This window comes from Phascolarctos cinereus, unplaced genomic scaffold (genome assembly GCF_003287225.1).
Source record: "Phascolarctos cinereus isolate Bilbo 61053 unplaced genomic scaffold, phaCin_HiC Scaffold_2;HRSCAF=192, whole genome shotgun sequence".
In the NCBI taxonomy this organism is placed as follows: domain Eukaryota; kingdom Metazoa; phylum Chordata; class Mammalia; order Diprotodontia; family Phascolarctidae; genus Phascolarctos; species Phascolarctos cinereus.
Window position 1 is genome coordinate 10,147,837 of NW_027555625.1, and position 18,812 is coordinate 10,166,648.

The following is an 18,812-nucleotide window of genomic DNA, read 5'->3' on the forward strand; positions in this document are numbered from 1 at the left end:
CAGGATCTGAAGCCAGGTCCTGACTATGGGCAGCCAGCTTCTCAGGATACCAGTGAGCCTTGTAACTGGCCAGCTTGCTCTAGGGACCAGCAGAAGGTAAGCAGATGCGAAAAGAGAACATGAGGGTGGCCCAGCAGCAAGTTCTAGGAGTTCTCCAGTGAGGACTTTCCCAACACTGACGCCAAGAGGCCAACCGCCCATGCCTGGGCAGCTCCTGTCCAGGCCTGCAGACAGCACATGACAGCTGGTAACTACCAAGATGCCTGTTTTCTAACACAAACCATGGTCCCTTCAAAAAGCTGGAGGGAGTACTCCCTGAGAAGGAATATTGGCCGCATTTTATGGAGGATCAGGATTCGGGCTCAGACAGAGACTGTCCCGAGATTGGCAGGGCCTTCCACTGGCCCAGCTGCCCCAGTGTCATTAGTTTCCCACATTAGCCTGGAGAGGGAAAGCAAAGACAGCATTAGCCACTGCAGGATCTATATATAGTGGCGAGTATTAGGGTCACTAGGAACAGATGTCATTTGCAGATTCTCCCTAGGCAGGTATTAGGCAAAACAACAGTGAGGGAAAGTGCTCTGAATGTCAGTTTTCAGATGTTTGGAAAAGAGGACGCAAGCTCCTGTGATCTAAAATTGGGGCCAGCTGGGACCTTGAGACCCAGAACATCAGAGCTGAGAGAACCTAAGAATGCACAGTGTCAGAGCTGGAAGAGACGAGGCGAGAAGTGTTTATCAAGCTCTTAGTCTGTGACAAGCGTAGCCGTCCTGAGTGCGCCAGAGACCCGAAAAAATCCAAAACAGAATCCCTGCCTTGAAGGAGTTTCCAGACCAGGGAAAGTGACAATACATGCCATAAAATGACAGAGCCAGATGGGACCTTCTAGAACACTAAATAGCAGAGCTGGAACAGACTTAGAACACAGAATATGAGAGCTAGAAAGTTCCTTAGAACAGAGATGGCAGAAAGGAACCAAGATCATGTAATATGAGAGCTAGAAAGGACCTCAGTGATCATACAGTCCAGCCTCCCATTTTTCAAAACAGGAAACTGAGACCCAGAGAGAAGAAATGAGTTGCCAAAGGTCTCATAGGTAAAAGAGTCAGAATTCGAATCCATGCCTTCTGACTCCAATGCCAAGATTCCAACATAGTAACATGGCCTCTTTGAGCTTCCTGAAAAGGATTTGGAGTGTCCCTGCTAAATATGATCCCCACTGAAGACTTGGAGCCCATTCAGAAGAGTAAGACCAAGGTGGAGAGGAAATTTAATACCATTTCATGGGAGGAATAGGTAAAGGAGCTGCGGATGTTTAATGTGGATTGAAGAAGATGGCAGAGATCAGAGGAATGTAGGCCCATCGATTTAGGGACAAAGGATCTCCAAGTCTACCCTCCTCATTTTACAAACCAGGAAACTGAGGTGCAAGGAGGTCATGGGACTTGCTTAAAGTCACACAGAGCAAGGGACAGTATGAGAATCTGAACCTATGTCTCCTGACTCCAAACCTAGCCTCACTTCCACTCTATGCTTCCCTTTACAAGGGCCATGATCGTCATCTTTAAGAAATTGAAGGGGTTCCTTAAGAGAGGGAGATTAGAACCAGAGGGTGGCATTAGGCCAAAAGCAATTAGCCTTGCCTTGCTGGGCACCAGAAGAGAGAATCAGGGCAATGGTGGGGAGGAGTTAAAAATATGCAGATTTGATGAGAAAACTCAAAGAGCAATTCCCACAGTAAATGGGCTGCTTCTGTGGGCTCCCCTCCTTGGAGGTCTCCAATCTGACTGACCACTTGCGGGTCTACTGTGGGGGAAGGTTCAGGGTGGAATAGACAGGCTCTGAGGTCCCCACCAACCCTATGATCCAGGGACTTTACATGGACCTGTACAGATAGGACAGCAACATAACAGCAAAGCAAAAAGAACACCTTCTTAGCAATGAAGAGCTTTCCCACAAAATAGTGGGTAGCTTGTCATATAAAGGAGGGGCTTCTCATTTACTAGAGATATTCCAGGGGAGTGGAAGGTTGTTTTTGAGCAATGGAATGAGGCCTGACACACGGACAGAGGGTCCTGGACATTGGATAGAGGCCTGACGTGGCCACAGCCTGACACATGGACAGAGGATCCAATTAGCCTGGCCACTGTATCAAGCCCCTTCCAATTTTATGATGTTAAGCATCTAACAGCTGAATTACTCATCTATTCACCCATTCATCCAAAATCCATTCATTAAGCACCTACTTGACTGCTAGGCATTCCTGTTAAGAGAACATATTGCACTTGTCCTTTCTCATCTTTTATCCTCGAACACACACTGGAGGAAGCAAAAATCAGAACATCATTTGCACTGGGCTGATGGGATGGCAGGCGCCCAGCAAGGTGACATTTTCCGTCACACTCATTTCAATAAATACTTATAAAGCACCCACCCCAGACAGAGTACTCTAGAAGGCTCCTGGAAAAATAATAATAGCCAACACTTATATGGCACCTACTGTGTGCCAGGCACTATGCAAAGCACTTTATAAAATTATCATCTTATTTGATTCTCGCTACAATCCTGGAAGGGAGGTGCTATTGTGTAACACCATTTTACAGATGAGGAAACTGGGGCAAACAAGGTGAAGTGACTTGCTCAGTCACACAACGACTGTCTGAGGCCTAGCACTCTATCCACCAGCTGCCTGGGAAAGAAATAAAGGTCAGGATGGCAGCACTGTGCAAGGACAAAATACTAGACTAGAAGGTGGAAGAGAGCTCAGTTCAAATCCTACCTCTAGCATAAACCAGCTGCCTGACTCTGGGTAAGGCACTTACCTTTTCTAAGGTTTAGTTCCCTCATCTGTTAAATGGGGATGAGACTTAAACCTGTCCTGTGAGACCCATTCCCCACCCTGCAACAAGACAATGTCTACCAAGGCTCTGGACTTTGAGCGCCTTGTCGCTGTCAGACATCATTTCCCCTGGAGCTCATGGGCACAGAATCAAAGAATCTGAAAGGTGGAAGCCACCTCTGTGGCCGTTGCATCTTGTGCCAGAGGAATCCCTGTCATCCAGCCTGTGCTCAGAGACATCCCAGGAACAGGAATCACCTTTTGGACTGGCTGCTTCCCCTGCTAGGAACCCTCCTTGTCAGGAGGTTTCCTCCTCCTCACTCTCCACCCTCATAACAGCCCAAATCAGCCTCTTTGCTCCTGGGGGGCCAAGCCCAACAAGCCTCAACCCTCTTGAGGTAGCTAGGTGACCAACAGGTACAGTACTGACTTTGGAATCTAGGAGGTCTGAATTCAAATCTGGACTCAGATACTTCCTAGCTATGTGACCCTAGGCATTTCACTTCTCAGCTTTCTCATCTGAAAAATAGGGATTTCAGCATCTACTTCGCAGGATCATTGTAAGGATTGTTGTATCTTTTGTAAAGTGCTTAGTACCATGCCTGGCACATAGTAGGAGCTTATCGAATGTGTGTTCCCTGCCCTTCTCCCCTCCCTATGCTATCCATTCAGATATTTGAAGAAAACAATCATGTGTTCCCCTGAGCCTTTTCTTCTCCAAGTTCAGCTCCCACAGCTCCTTCAGACTAGAAGAGGTTCTGGTCCACAGGAGAACAGGCAGCCTGCTTCGCCTAGAAGATGCCTCTACCTCCTCTTCCCCTCTGGAGCCTCCAATGAGGAAGTGTCCAAGCACGCCAGGCTCACTCCTCTCTGGGTTCCCTTTCTGACCATCTGGACATCCCCACATGTGGCCCCCTTACCTTCCCATATTCTGTTTGCTGTCATCCTCCATTAAAATGTCAGCTCCTGGAGGGCAGGGACTAGCTTTCCTTTGGCTTGTATTTTTATCTCCAGTGTGCTACACAGAGCCTGGCCCAGAATAAGTCCTCAAAATCATGGCTATATCTAGCTTTACATCTATCCCTCCATCAATCCATCCCTCCCTCTGTCCATCAATCTAGCTAGCCAGTTTTCATCTGCCTCTCTAACATCCATCTATCCTGTTTGTCTCTTGATCTCTAGCTCCACTTACATATCATCTATATTATTAATAATAATAACCAATATTTACAGGCACTTTACAATTAGTATCTCCTTTGACCCCCACAATAACCCTGGAGAATAGGTACTATTATTATCTTCATTTTATAGTTGAGGAAACTGAGGCAGACAAAGTCACACGGCTAATAAGTGTGTGAGGTGGAATTTGAACTCAGGTCTTTTTGACTCCAGGTCTGGCACTCTATCTGACTGCACCACCTAGCTGCTCTCTTTCTCTGTCTCTCTGTCTCTCTCTCTCTCTCTCTCTCACTCTGCGTCTGTCTGTGTCTCTCTCCCTGTCTCTGTCTCTATGTCTCTGTCTCTCTCTAATTAAAAGTAGAGTCAGGTGCAGTACTCAGACTGCTGACTCCAAGCACTTCTTTTCCTTCCATCACAACACACTGGCCCTGTACTTGGCTGTCAGAAGGAGGCTGGCCAGATGTCTGACCCACATCAGCCAATGCTATGACACATGAAATTGTAATTGGGAGTCCTGCTGGGGTCCAGGGACACACCACGATGGAAAGATAGAATGCATTCCTCAGCTACGTGAACTCTTCTGAAGTCACAGCCAACTGTCAACTCAACTCACAGCCCAGGTTTAGTGTGGGGGGAAAGAGCCGGGATAAATAAAAAATTCTGAGGATCCATTTTGCCAATCCCCAGACCGTGGTCCTGCCTCCACCCAGCTGAGGTGCACAAGACCTGGGCCCAGAGCACCTGTCCCCTCAGCCAAACTCCCAATAGCAGGCCACTGCATTACCAGACATAAAGGAGAGCCACTTGGAGTGGGGGTGGGAGGGGCAGTGGGTTATCTCTTCAGGGGTCTGTAAAAGGTACATGAAAAGAGGATGGCTGCTAACTCAATGCATGAACTTGGGTCCCCTCTAAGCCATATCCTCTTCTGTCATCTCGAAGGTCCCTCCCAGCTCTGACATTCCATGTTCCAGGTTTCTGCCCAGTGCTGCTAATTCTAGACTCCAAGGATCCTGCCAAGCTTTGACATTCCATGCTCTGAGGTACCCTCCCACTTGGGATATATACTCCACTCCAGGACTCTGGGTGTCACAAGGAATGTGTGCCTTTTCCTGGAGGAGGGATGAATCAGGAGAAGCTGCCACCCTAGGGACACTCTAGTACAGGATTCCCTGGAGGGCCGGGCAGGGTGTTGGGGGTGGGCGGAAGAGGAGGAGTGTGAGAGAAGCATGCAGACTGCCTACATCAGGGAGTGTGTTTCTCTTTGTCACCACTTCCTGTGTTTACATTGTCTTCCCTGTTAGGACCTAAGCCAGCTACTCCCCATCCAACAGATCTCCTCTGTCTCAATTCCTGGCACCCAGTGAAAAGCTAGGCCCCATCTCAGGCAGTGCCACGGAAAGGGCACAGGAAGGAGATGCACAAAGATCCAGGTTTTCATCCTGGCTTGATCACTAGCAGTGACGTGGCTAAGGCCTTGAACCTGTGTAGGCCCCGGGTTCCACACTTGAAGAAGCCGAAGGGTGGACTGGGCTAGATCACCTTGAAGGTCCCTTCTGGTTCTAATTCAGTGACCCCAGGACTTCTCTGAAGGGTCTGTTTTCTCCTCTATTAAATGGAAGGGTGCAGAGATATTGTACAGGGTCCCTTTGGGTGACATGACTTTCCAGCTCAATCTTATCTCAGGTCATTTGTAGACCCCTGAAGGCCAGTACACCTCAGCTAGAAGCCACTCTATCTGAGGTCCTTACTGAACAATGCAATCATAAACCCTGGAAATATCCCTTGGCTCTACTACCAGACCACATCTCTGCCGGTAGCCCAGGAAGTCAAGGGGGTTTCCAAACCAGGTGCTCCAGATACCGTGTGGACGGTAAATAACTGCTCACATTTTCACAAGGTTCCCAAAGTATCTTCCTCCTAACAACTTTCTGAGGCAAGCAGAAAAAGCCCTTCCCAGTCCCCATGGCCCCATTAGTGATTCACCTCATCTATCCACTCATCCAAGATCTCTAGGAACCAGCCTGGCTGCGGGAACTGAAAAGGTACAGCATAAAATCCACTCTTTGCCTTTCTCCAATAAAACGAAATTGATCCAAAGCCTGGAATCCTAGATATTGCTTCACCATTTGCTGGTGCTGACCCCCAGAGAATCTCACCATCCTTACCTTTATAGTCCCCAAGCCCCTAAAATCCTGCTTCATTCTCATTTTGGAGATGAAACACCTCCTGGAATTCCGAAGGTACTGGTGAGTTCATCTGAATGGCCACGGCCCCACCCTATTCCAACATCTCTGATCTCCTTCCAGAGCCATAGCCCCCATTGCAGGAAGGCAGGTACAGCACACAACACACCCAGACACCCAGAACCCACATCGGTGCTTCTTTGCCATGACTTGTGGGGGATCTGAAAGAGTGATAGTCTTAAGGACAGAGACACCTACAGTGGTGTGTGATTTGTCACAGGTCATGGAACTAGGATGAACATCCAGGTCTGTTGGTGTATGGAGAAGTAGAAAGCGCATAAGACCTTGGTGCACAAAACACAGAATTACAGAGGAGGCCACAGACGGGATTCCATCAGCCCAAGATCCTGCAGCTACTCTGCATGGCCCATGGGAAGGATTTAACAAATACTTCTTCATTGATTACTGGCTTGTTTTGGAGCTAAATTCTGGGACTAAAATCCCTAGTACCCAGAGTTAGAACACGTAGGACCTTGAGGGCCTTCAGGATCTAATCTATACCCTCCAAAATGAGGTATTGGATTAAATCAGGGATTCCTAATTTGGGGCCCACAAACTTCTGTTTTTATGACTTTATAGCAATTTCAATGTAATTGGTTGCCTTTGTCAAACTCTGTATTTTATTGTGTGCATTTAAAATCATTATTCTGAGAAGGGGTCTGGGGTCTAGGACACCAATAAGGTAAAGAACTCTTGTATTACATCATCTTTGAGGTCCCTGTTCCTTCCTACTCTTAATTCGATGATTTTTCAAGCAGATAAACATTTTTTTCTTTAAATTTAATTGAGAGAAGAACCAAAGGTGAAGTGTGAGCCCTGCTGAACTCTAGGTAAGCCACATTTCAGTTTACTTGAAATCTTAACAGCAGCCTCAGCAACCATCTAGCGAGTCTAAGCTCTTCATTTTACAGATAAGGAAAGTGAAGTACAGAAAAAAGAAAGCATTTTCCAAGGTCACACAGATGTTTAGGGACAGAAATGGAGATGACCTAGATGTGCTGACTAAAAGGAAATAATATAAAGATTTGGATTTGCCCAGTAGTGAAATCCTAGGATTTAGCCTCAGAGGGCCTGGTTTCCAATCCACACTCTGCTACTCATCTGCTGTGTGTGCAACCTGAAACAAGCCCTTTCTCAGTCTCAATGTGTTCACCTCCTTTTGAAAGTGCACCAGTAGAAGGTGTTTACTCACTTGGGAGTTTCTCATACCCAAGGAATCAGACATCTGGTACCTATCCCTGCTTCTATTATTATTATCCAAATACAATGAGTTGTAGCCATAGAAAAAGGATGCATATTCTTTTGGCTTTCTCATCTTTTAGGCTTTTGTTGAAATCTGAAGACACTGTCTTTGTGGAAGCAGAGATTTAGAGTTGGAAGGGACCTAAGAAGCATTAAGATGAACCCCCTTCTTTTACAGAGGAGGAAACTGAGTCACATAGCTGGTAAGGTCCCGAGGCAAGATTCAAATCCAGGTCTTCCTGACCCCAAGCCCAGCACTCTCTCCAATATATTACCTAGCTGCCTCTCAGAGAATGCACCCTACCAAATTTCTCATACATCTCCACAACACCTCCACTAGAAAAGCAACCTTGCCCCAGGCCACCATGGTAAGAATGAGGAAGCAGGGAACACCTTACCTTTCCTCGTCCTTGAAGATGAACTTTCGAAGCTTGAGGTCCCGAAGGACCAGTCCCCCATCATGACAGTGAGCTACAGCAGATGCAATCTGATAGAACAGTTTGGCTGCTTCCTCCTCCTTTAGCTTCTTGCAGGTTCGCACAAAGGAATGCATGTCCCCATAGCTCCGTTCAAAGAAAACATATGCCTTGGTCTCCCCAAGAAGGATTTCGGTGATCTGGTTGATGTTGTTGTGCGCAGGTAGGCAGAAGCAGGGAGCCAGAGACTCCTGATAGCAGCTGACATCAAACACCTGAGGAGAAGCAGAAGCAGGATTGCAGAGGGTCAGGGCCTGGCTGAGCTGGCTGGCTCAAAGAAAGAATGTCAGAGCAGGAAGGGACCTTACAACACAAAATATCTGACATGTGAGGACTCTGAAAACAGGGAACAGAAACTAACAGGACCAGAAGGATCCCTAAAGGACATACCAGAGAATATCTGAGTTGGGATGGGAAACTTTAGAACATGGAATATCTGAGCTGAGAGGGATCTTAGAACAGAGAACAGACAGTAGCACCTTACAACACAGAATGTCAAAGCTGAGGAGAGACCCAAGAACATAAAAAACAGAATGTTAGAGCTGGCACACTCTTTGAACACAGAACATCAGAGTGGGGAAGGACCTTAGACACACCAAAAAATGTTCTAACTAGGAACAACCTTGGGAAACACACTAAAACCAAACAAAGAATGTTGGCATGGGATGGGGCATCACACATATGTAGAATGTTGGCATTGGATGGGGCTTCACAGATATGTAGGATGTTGGCATTGGATGGGGCATCACAGATATGTAGGATGTTGGCATTAGATGGGGCATCACAGATATGTAGGATGTTGGCTCTGGTTGGCACATCACAAATGTATAGTCTGACCCCCTCATTTTATAAAGAATGAGACCAATGCCCAGAGAAGTAGAGAAATAGCTGGGCTAAGTTCACCCTGAGTTAAGCATGGGGGCCAGGACCACAAGTGTGATCTTGTATCTCTTAGATCCAATTACATTTTCTAGACAATTCATTTCCTTAAAACAGTTAGACAGTGACTCCCTCGTGCAAAGCCCTGAGCTAGATATGGAAGGGTTAGTAAGATGAGGAAGGCCCAAGAAGGTTTCAGTATAGCAGGAGAGGAAGACCTATGTACAAATAGCCAGAATCCACAGAATATGTCTGAGACATACAAAGGCTGGCTGTAAGAGTTCTGAGGCACAAGAAATCAATGCCGTTTATTTTTAGGGAGTGGGGGATGGTAGAAGGTTTTATGAGGAGATATCATTGAAGCTGGATCTTTAAAAATGGGTAGGATCTCAACAGGTAGAGAGACAGGAAAGCAGGGAATTCCAGGCCCAACTGCCTTAATGAAACCACAGCAGAGTGATTTCCTGTCTCTTTTTCTTACTAGCTGGTAAATCACAGGCATTTGTGAGCTAATCAAATGCCCCCAAAGCACCAGGAATTGGAGCCCCATCTAACAGGGACCCAGACTGCAAAACGTGGTGGAAGCCCAGCCTATTGTCTCCAAGTCCTTGAATCTACCATGTGACTGAAAAACAGCGCCAGGAATGAAGGTTAGCGATGTCATTCATGTGAGAGCTTGTGAAGGAGAAAGAGGCAGACACAAAGTGTGGGCGGAACCATTACTTAGAAAGCAGCGTGGCTCCTTCTCTAAACAATGCACTTCATATTATCAATTAATGCCCATTCAGGACTTGGGGAGTGTATCAGCTACCAACCACAGTCGTCAGCTCTGAGTTCCTGCTTGATACATAATGAAATTCTCTGGGCATTTTAAGGTTATTTCCTAGGACTATAGATAATAAGCTCATAGATTCAGAGCTAGAAGGGATGTGGGAGGCATCCAATCCAAAACCCTCATTTTTCATGAGGAAACGAGAGGTGAAATGACTTGTTTAAGGTCAAACAGGATGTAAGGGTCAGAGCCAGGATTTCATCCCAGGTTATAAGATCACACATTTACAGCTGGAAGGGACTCCCGAGTCCAACCAATCTACTCATTTTTCAGATGAGAAAACTGAGGCTTATTGAGGGGAGGTGACTTTTGTGAAGTCACACAGGCAATAAATAGAGAAACCATGATCAGATCCGTGGTTGAACAAGGCTCTGGGACAAGTCAAGGTCACCCGGCTCGCGTACAGGGGGTAAGGCTGCGGCACATCTTCACTGTGGGTGAATGAGCTCTAATAAATGTATCTCCCGAAAGCCATCCAGCCACCACAGCTGCCACCGAGAATTTAAGACTGAACAGCACATCAGTATCGCTCCCATGACCACAAATCACACAGGGAGACCACCAAGTGCTGCCCTCAGAGCTGTGCCCTCAGAGCTCTGGCTTCCGAGGCTGGAGCAATTAAGGTTAGGAAATGTCTGAGTCAACTGGAACACCCAGGAAGGGACAGCAGAAACTGGGGTAAGCCTCACAGATTCCTCGGAGAAGGCTCCCAGGTCTGCCATGGCAGATGGAACCAGCCAGCAACAGAGGGTGTGTTAGAGAAGAGCAAATTCGGAGCCAGCATTTATCTGTTTGACATCACTAATTGCATTTGATAACAATTTACTATCTATTTCTTAGAGGCAGGATGCTTTTTTATTTTTTTTTTAAATCAGTGATTTTCAGAGATGATTTTCTGGAAATATTCAGCTAACGTGGGGCCTTGGAACATGAAATGGGGAAGTAGACAATGCACTAAATTTGATCACCAGAAGACCTAGGGTTCAAATCCAACGTCTGCCACTCTGACCTAGGGCCAGTTACCACTGTCTCTCTAAGCCTCAGTTTCCTTCTCTAGAGCTCACATGAAGGGGTAGGATGAGAAGACTTATAGGATCATAGATTTAGAGTCAAAATGACCACATAGATCAATGGTTCCTTTCATCCTTATATCACAGATGAGAAACCTGAGGCCCGTACAGGTAGGTGACATGCTACCATGACCCAGGTAAGTAGCAGGTGTAGGATTCAAACTCAGGCCCTTTGACTCTCTCCATTGTAATACCAGAGCTGGAAGAGGCCTTAGAACACAGGCACTGGGGCTCTCCAGGATCTGAACAACCAAGTCACAAAGCAGCCAAGGACAATGGGAAAACTGGCTGTCCACAGCTGGGCTCCAATCCTGGATCAGCCACTTAGGCAGGGGACAAATGAGGAAGATGCTTATTGGATTCTACCCTTGAATCCTCTGGACCTAGCAAGATCACTCACACAGACAGAAGGTCAGGAGGACCTGGGCTTGACTCCCCCTCCCCTCTCAGATCTTCCTTAGTTTGGCCTTTCAGGGCCTCAACTGTCTTATTTGTAAAATCAATAACAGCCTCGACCTCACAGGATGCAAAGAGATGATTAATACGTGAAGTTGGCTGTAAACCTAGGAGATTAAGTGTCAGCTCTTGTTATGAGAGTAAATGCTCAATCAGTGTTTGTGGAACTGGATGAGGTCAAAAAGTAAGTGGGGGATAGAGGGAGAGTGACTTTGGCAGGCAGCCCTCAGCCCCGTCTCCCAGCTGTCCCTTCCACTGTCCTTTGCTGTTTCCTTTCATCTGACAAGGCCAACACAGCCTATTGTTTTTCCTCCTCAGGGCAGGAATCCCTCCTGGCAGGAGATAGATTTCCTAAAATCAAAGATGGAAGCATTGGCTAGTCCAGCAGGAAAGGGAAGGGTCGTGGTCCAAGATGACAGACAAGTTCAAAAAACAGAGCAGCTCCTTCCATCTCATAAAATGAGAAAGAGCCAAATTTTTATTAAGGGAAATAACTCCACTTATGAGTTTACATTGCCAATCAATCCCCCTCTATCCCCCAAAGAGGAAACCCAGCCCAGCATTTGGTAAGTCTGGTTTCTTCATTTGGGGACTTGAATTGTAGAGAGTGACCAATGACATCTCTCTAAATGCTGGAGCCCAGAGGGACCATTCAGGCCACTGAACCCACTTGTTTTATAGAGGCAGAACCTGAGGTCCAGAGGAGGGAAGTCACAGGGTCATAGATTCAGACAAGAGACAGCTCTAAGAAGCCATCTTAAGTCCCTTCTATGTACACAAGGCATTCCAGGCTCTGCCTCTTGGAATCCCTGGCTTACCTCAAGGCTCAGCCGAACTACTACCTCCTACAGGAAGGTGGACCTTATCATCCCACTTGCTAAGGCCCTCCCACCAGAAATTACTTTCCGTATTTTTTATATCAGGCTTACATTTAATTTTTCTGAGTCCTACTGTTTTCCCTTAATATAAGGTAAGCTCCCTGTGGACAGAGACTGGTTTGTTTCTTGTTTTTGTATCATCTCAAAATGCCTAGGATGTAGCAAAGAGGGTGCTGTCCTTGCTACCTCACAGCACAAACCAGGCCTTCCTTCCCCAGGTTCCAAATGTAGGCCTCTTTCTGCTCTCCGCACTTCATGAAGGGTGAATTATTTAGTGTCTAATCATTTCTTCCTAGAGAGGTACTATATAACATAAGAGACAGAGGCTGGGGCTTCGAGTCAGAAAGTTTGGGGTTCAAGAACTATTCCTGAGACACACTATTAGAAATCTGTATCAGTGAAAGGAGCTTCCCTCGGTGCTGAAATACTATATCAAAAAGAAGAGTGGGGCGGGGGGGGGGGAACCTCCTGACAAATAAAGATGCTAGCTATTTTTCCAGCACCTTAATTATATCTAGTGTTTGAAATGAATTGTAATTCTCCAGTAAATGACAGATCAGAAAGAAGAACCCCTTAAGAGAATCTGCATTTTTGGTCTCAGAATGACTTTCTTGGACAGTGGTCTCTTACAGAGGCCTTAAAGGATCAAAGATTTGCAGCTGGAAGAGATCTAAGATATTATCTAGCATAACTCCTTGTCTTATAAACGGAGAAACTGAGGCCCAGTTAAGTGATTCAATAAACATAACACAGGGAGCAAGTTACAAAGATTAGTTCCCAACCCAGGCCCTCTGACCCCAGATCCAGACAATGAGATGGAGCTATAGATAGAGAACTAGTCCTAGAGTCAGGAGGATCTGAATTAAAATTTGACCTCTGACTTATACTAGCTGTCTGACCTTGGGCAAGTCACTTAACCTGTTTGCCTCAGTTTCCTCAAATGCAAATAGGGGGTAAAAACAGCACCTACTTCCCAAGGTTGTTGTGAGGATCAAATGAGATAATATTTGCAAAGTGCTTGGCATACAGTAGGCACTTAATAAATGCTTATTTCCTTCCTTCCTCTTTCTGATGCTGCCTCTTAAACAGGGTTGATAATTCACTTGTCCCCTGCCATCACCACATCAGTATCACTGCTACACCTATCCCTTGTGACAATCAGCTGACCTGTATTGAAAAGCTTTTGTTCTCTAGTCAAGAGTAGCAGGTAGAAAGAATGCCGACTTGAAGGAGCCCAGGCTCCTGGGATGATATTTCCAGGCAGTTCATGGCTTTCTCTTGGCATTCCTCTTAAAGCCTGGGCTGGAGCAGCCCTGCATCTGCCTTTAGCCTGTGCTCGCCTAAGCATCATTGTCTGGAAGCAGGTAGTAGGTGAAAACATGCCAGCCGGCTTGGGCTAAACAGCAACACCAGTCCTGTCCTCACGGGGGCGTGAAGGAGCCCTTTAGTTGGTGAGGGGTTCATAGAGGCTGAGCAATCACAAGTCACAGACTGAGTGGATTGTTAGGACTCAGAGCAACGGAAGGGCACAGGTTTACACAGTCAGCAGTGAGTGACTGAATTCAAAGGAAGAGCAGAAAAGGCTGCCACGGTGGGAAGGGCCTGGACTGCCAGCTTGGGCCTAGCTGCCAGACTCTGCCAGGACTTAGTTCAGTTACCTTAGACAAGCAAGCACCTTCCTGGCTCCAGCCTCAGCTTCCTTATTCGCAAAAAAAAAACCCAACAATGTCTGGAAGGGGTGGGGGTAGAAGATCATGAAGGCTCCTTCTAGCTTTGAGCCAGCAACGTGGTCAGCTCTGGTTTGCAACAAAGGACTCTCACACAGAACTTTCCTTGGGAGCCTGGCACTCAGGAAAGCAATCCCAATTCTGCTGAAAAATATGAATAAGGCCCTTTGGAAATGCAGCAAAAGGAGGGCAGCCAGGTTGAAATTTCAGCTTCATAGGACCTGACCATCTCTAGGGCTACCAGTGCCGTCCATTGGCCCAAGACTTCTGGACACTGCCTCTTGGGCTCAACACTCAGGGGAGCTAACCGAGTGAATGTGGAGATCCCAACATCCTGTAAGCCCCTGAAAGGATTCAGAGCAATTATGTGACCTCTAAGATTCTTTCCAGCTCCTAAGGGGGAAGGGGGGTGGGTCAAGGCTCAGCTCACTCAGAAGACAGATAGGAAGAAATCCCCCATCTTTTCCCTGAGGTTAGAGCCTCAAAGATGGTGGGAGGAGGCCTCTAAATCCTAACTCTGCAATAAAACCTGCCCAAACATTCCAGATCCAGCTGGGGGGAGGGAGGGGCAGACAATCCACACATTCTGATGAATCAAAAACCCTTCCAGAAAGCAGGAGTGATATGTCCAATGACTTGGGAGTCAGAAGACCTGGTTCCAACAGTTTCTACCTCTTCCAAGGCCTGTGCCCTTGGCCAAGTTATTGCTTCCCCTTGCACCTCAGTTTCCCTTTCTATAAAAAATAGGGGAAATGACACGCTAATAGTCTTGGTAGCTTCTGGAATCATTTTGAGAAAAAGCTCTTTTACAAGCTGCCAAAGGCTACCTTAAGCATTGCATCTGGAGGAGGGATGTGCTCATCTCCCTAGTTTTCCAGTGTTAAATGCCCAGACTTCATTCCTGGTCCAAACCGAGCAGTTATAAAAAATCCAAGGTTGGACCACGATGAAATGCTGATGCTGGCCAACTGCTGGGCAGCAGGTTAATCCAGGCTGAGTCTATTTCTGCAGATTTTGTATTTTCCAGGACTACTGGGGGACACACTCACATGCACACACACACACACACACACACACACACACACACTCCAGTCCTCATTCGGGGTCAAAACCAAACAGCAGAGATGACATCTTCCCCCTCCTCCACCAAGCTGAAAGCCAGACCTGTTCATTCTTTCACCGGCTGTGCCCATGCTGTGGCTTTCCACTAACTTCCCTTTAAACCTTAAAGGGAGCCTGGTAGAATTGGCACCACTGGTAAAGGCAGGGGAGGGAACAGAAGGAGGGGGGCTGAGATGGGAAAGAAAGGGAGGGCGGGAGGCAGTGTGCAGGTGGCAGCGGCAGCCTCGGCCTCTTCCTAAACCGAGGTGTGCCTGGGGCTTTTATCCCTTCCCCATTGTGAGAAGGGGCCTGGTAGGGAAGGAGGGAGGGCCCCGGACAAGCCAGGAGCCAGACCTCCAGGTTCCTTTTCAAAGCCTGATTCCAAACAAAGCTCTCCCACCGGTACTGCTACAGGAGACTGAGAGGAAAGCCCCAAGCCAGACCCTTGGGCAAAAACCTTCTCCAGCTCTGTGCCACAGTTTCCCCATCTGTAAAATGAGCCGTATTGGCCCAGAGAGTTATCTAAGGACCCTTCCAACTCTGACATGGTGTGATTCTAGAAGCATTGTATTAAAATGAGTAGGGGATTCCCTCCTCTGTGGAGGCTGGGGGGAGGGGGGAAGGGGTTCGAGAGACTGGAGAGGGGGTGGAAGGTTGTCTTCCAGGCTGTGTCCTGCAGCAGACGTGCGTTCGCACTTTTTCAGTAAAAGCCTTCCTGAGTCTGGACATTCGGTCCCTCCGGCCTCTCTTCTCTACCCAGGGCTCCCTCCTCAGAGCGACTCTGCCCGGAACGCCCCCGGTATAGAGACTGTCCTATTGTCTGAAGTGGCCAGGAAACTTCCGAGCTAGTCCTACGTTAAAATAATTATAACAATCATCATAATCATAAAATTAAAATAGGCACCAGGGGATTTCCTCCCAGCCCTAGAGTTTGGCCGTGGGAGTGTGCGGGTCTCTTTCCTTTAAAAGCACAGCAAGGGGGGAAGAAGGTGTTTTGGGGGGCAAGGGGTAAGTTTTACCTTGCACACAAGCTCTTCCCCACTGTGCAGATGCACAGCCCGAAAAACGTGGTCTCCTTCCAGAGGTTCCAGCAATAAATATTTCCCGATGCAGGAAACGCAATGCGACAAGTTGGGAGCCTCCGGCGGGCTCGGGGAGCCGAGGTTGGGGCTGAAGCTCTGGCTGGGTTCGGTGGACCTCAGGGACGACAGCTCTTCAAAATCCTGGGTTTTGGTCCGCGGTCTCCCATAGCGTGAGATTGTGATTGGGGTGGATCTTTGTATGTTCATGAGGGTGGCGATCACACGCAAACAACAAAACCCGGTGGGGACGGGTTACAATCGCTGGCGAGTCCGGCTTCAGGCGCCTTTGTGTTAGAGATTAAAAAAGGGGTGGGGGGGGAAGCGAGAGGAGAGGAGAGAAGAAGAGAGGGAAGGGGAGGGGGCTGCGTGCAGGAAGAGTTAGGAAATACGAGGGGCAAAGAAAGAGGCGGATAGGTTGGGCACCTTCGCCGCCGGGAAAGCGGGTTCTGGGAGCACTTTCTCCGCAGGCGGGCGGGTCGGCGAGCGGCCCCTTTTGTTCCCAGCACGGAACGCCGCCGCCGCCGCCGCCGCTGCGGGCGATGGACTGAAACCGCCGTTCGAACGCTGATTTGTTTTTTAATGCTTCCAAACGTAAGCGGAGAGGGAAACAAAGTAGCCGGCTTCAGAATGCAACGAACTGCAATGTTCGACTGCCTCTGGGCAGCCCGGGGGGGAGGCTTCCGAAGCCAGGAAAGAGAGCCCGAGCTGCGGCAGTGGCCGGAGGGCGGGATCGCACCGAGCTAGCGGGGTTCGAGGCCGTGCGGTCAGCGGGCCCAGGGTCCAGGCTGCCCGAGGACCGTATTTAAAAAAAGAAGGAAGGAAGGAAGAAAAGTCAAAGCCCAAACAGCGTGGGAAGCAAAAAGAAAGCTGCAGCCTGCGGGGCTTCTCAACTCCGAGCACAGCATACAGGATCCGTGGGTCCCCCTCCTCCTTTTTTCTTTTTTTTTTTTTTTTGGTGGGGGGCGTGGGGAGGCGAGGAGAGAAGTTGTCTACGTTTTGACTGTAGATGGCGTCTTCACCTTTTCCCAGCGAGCGAAGGCTTCCCTCCAACGCTCCACCAACTAGCGAGGGAGCATTGAACTTGGGGCAGGCGGACAGACAGACTGGCGGGCGGGCGGACAGACTAACAGACAGACCGGCGGGCGGGCGCACAGCGCAGCCAACAAAAGCAGCTTCCGAAGCGGCGCCTGGAGGCGAGCCTGGCGGCCCAGCCCACTCGTGGAGCGCGCAGCCCGGAGCGTCCTCGGCCGGAGAAGGAGAGCTTTGGGGTCAGGGGAGGCTCATGCCTCTCCAGCTCCGGTCCCTGCAGCTGCCGCCTCTCCTGCTCTCCTCAACTCCCCGGGGCGAGTCTGGAAGAGGCGGGGGCTCTCCGTGTGCTCTTGTGCCGGCGCGAGACTCCTAGAGGCCCCTCCAGGGCTCTCAGCCCGGTGCCCGCACACACCCTTAGCGTGGGGTGGAAGGGAAGGGACAGAAGGCTGTCCCACTCCAAGTCCCCACTTCTCAGCTCCGGCCCAGATGGCTCGTCTTCCCGAGCAGGTCTCGCCCCGCTCTGGAGCTCTAGCTCTCTATGTCTCTTCTCTGCCTGTCCAGAGAGAGGATTGCCTTGCCTATCTGCCGCGGTGCGGGTCCGGGACTCTTTTCTTGTTCCCCCTCTCCAGAGACCAAGGCGGAAATTCTCGGGGGGAGGGCAATGGTGGTGGTGGGGGGTCTCAACAGTTTGAAAAAAAGCAGGCGAGAGGCCCGGCTGGGACTCTGCTAGGGGTGGGGGTTGAGGCAGCTCAGTTCGGAGAGAAGCGAGGGGGCACCCACAGTGCCTGGGGCCGAGCCCTAGTCAGGAAGCCTGCATCGCCGCCACGGTCCGTATAATAGCTTTTTACGTGGCCGGGGATCTCTGGTCTGAGTGAGTGTGTGTGTGTGTGTGTGTGTGTGTGTGTGTGTGTGTGTGTGTGTGCGTGAGAGAGAGAGAGAGGGAGAGAGAGAGAGAGAGAGAGAGAGAGAGAGAGAGAGAGAGAGAGAGAGAGAGAGAGAGAGAGAGAGAGAGAGAGAGAGAGAGAGAGAGAGGCTGAGACTGTGTGAGGGAGGCTGTGCACGCGCCGGTGTGAGCCCCGCTGTAAGCGCGCACCCGGCAGTCTGGCTCGGCCTCCCCACCGGGGGCTCCCCAGTCAATGTCACCAGCACGGCCCGCCCCCCGCCCCAGCCGCTCCGCGGGGCTTCCCAGGCATAAGAGGGCTGGCCCGGGCCCCGCCCCGCCCCCAGCCGCTCGCTGTTCATTGAGCCACTCGCCCGTCAATCAGTACCAAGAAGGGGGGAATGCCACTCCGCGCTTGGGTTGCCGCCGCCTGCTTGAGCTCTGGCTGGGGGACCCTGACCGGCAGCATAGGGTCAGCCCATAGAGGTATCCTTCCGCGGCCGGATTTGCGAGGGTCAGAGAAGGGGCCGCTGGGGATGCAGCGAGGCACACGTGCCCAGCCCCGCGGTCTAGCGGGCGGGCGGCGCTGCCCGGACGTCTGCCACTGCAGCCGAGGCCAGCCAAGGGGCCTGGCCAGCAGCAGTCTGCTGACCCCCTTTCCATCCACCGCTTTCTTTCCTTCCCGCCTTTCCTTTACTAATCACCTTTTCGGGGTCTGCCCACCTGCCCTGCACCCACCCAGCGGGCGTGCACGTGTGCTCCCTTCCTACTAGTCCCCCCCACAGACGCATCTGGCCAGATGTGGCAGTGACCAGCCCAGTGAGGGGTGGGGTGGGCGTGGGGACCGGCTTTATTTGTTCTTGAGGAAGGAGAGAGAATAGAGTCTAGGGCTCTTTGCA

General features: G+C 49.5%; 1 protein-coding gene across 2 annotated transcripts in view; it reads right to left on the reverse strand.

Annotated features, from left to right (window-relative positions):
- Positions 1 to 18,110, reverse strand: part of TRIB2 (tribbles pseudokinase 2) — a 37,135-nt gene extending 19,025 nt beyond the window's left edge. For both annotated transcript variants that reach the window (XM_021007750.2, XM_021007749.2), the window contains exons 1-2: positions 15,942 to 18,110; positions 7,902 to 8,194 (exon numbers count right to left, since the gene is read on the reverse strand). In XM_021007750.2, the coding sequence (XP_020863409.1) occupies positions 7,902 to 8,194; positions 15,942 to 16,211 (563 nt within the window). In that variant the 5' untranslated portion in view covers positions 16,212 to 18,110. The remainder of the gene's footprint in view (positions 1 to 7,901; positions 8,195 to 15,941) is intronic.
- Positions 18,111 to 18,812: the final 702 nt, after the last annotated feature.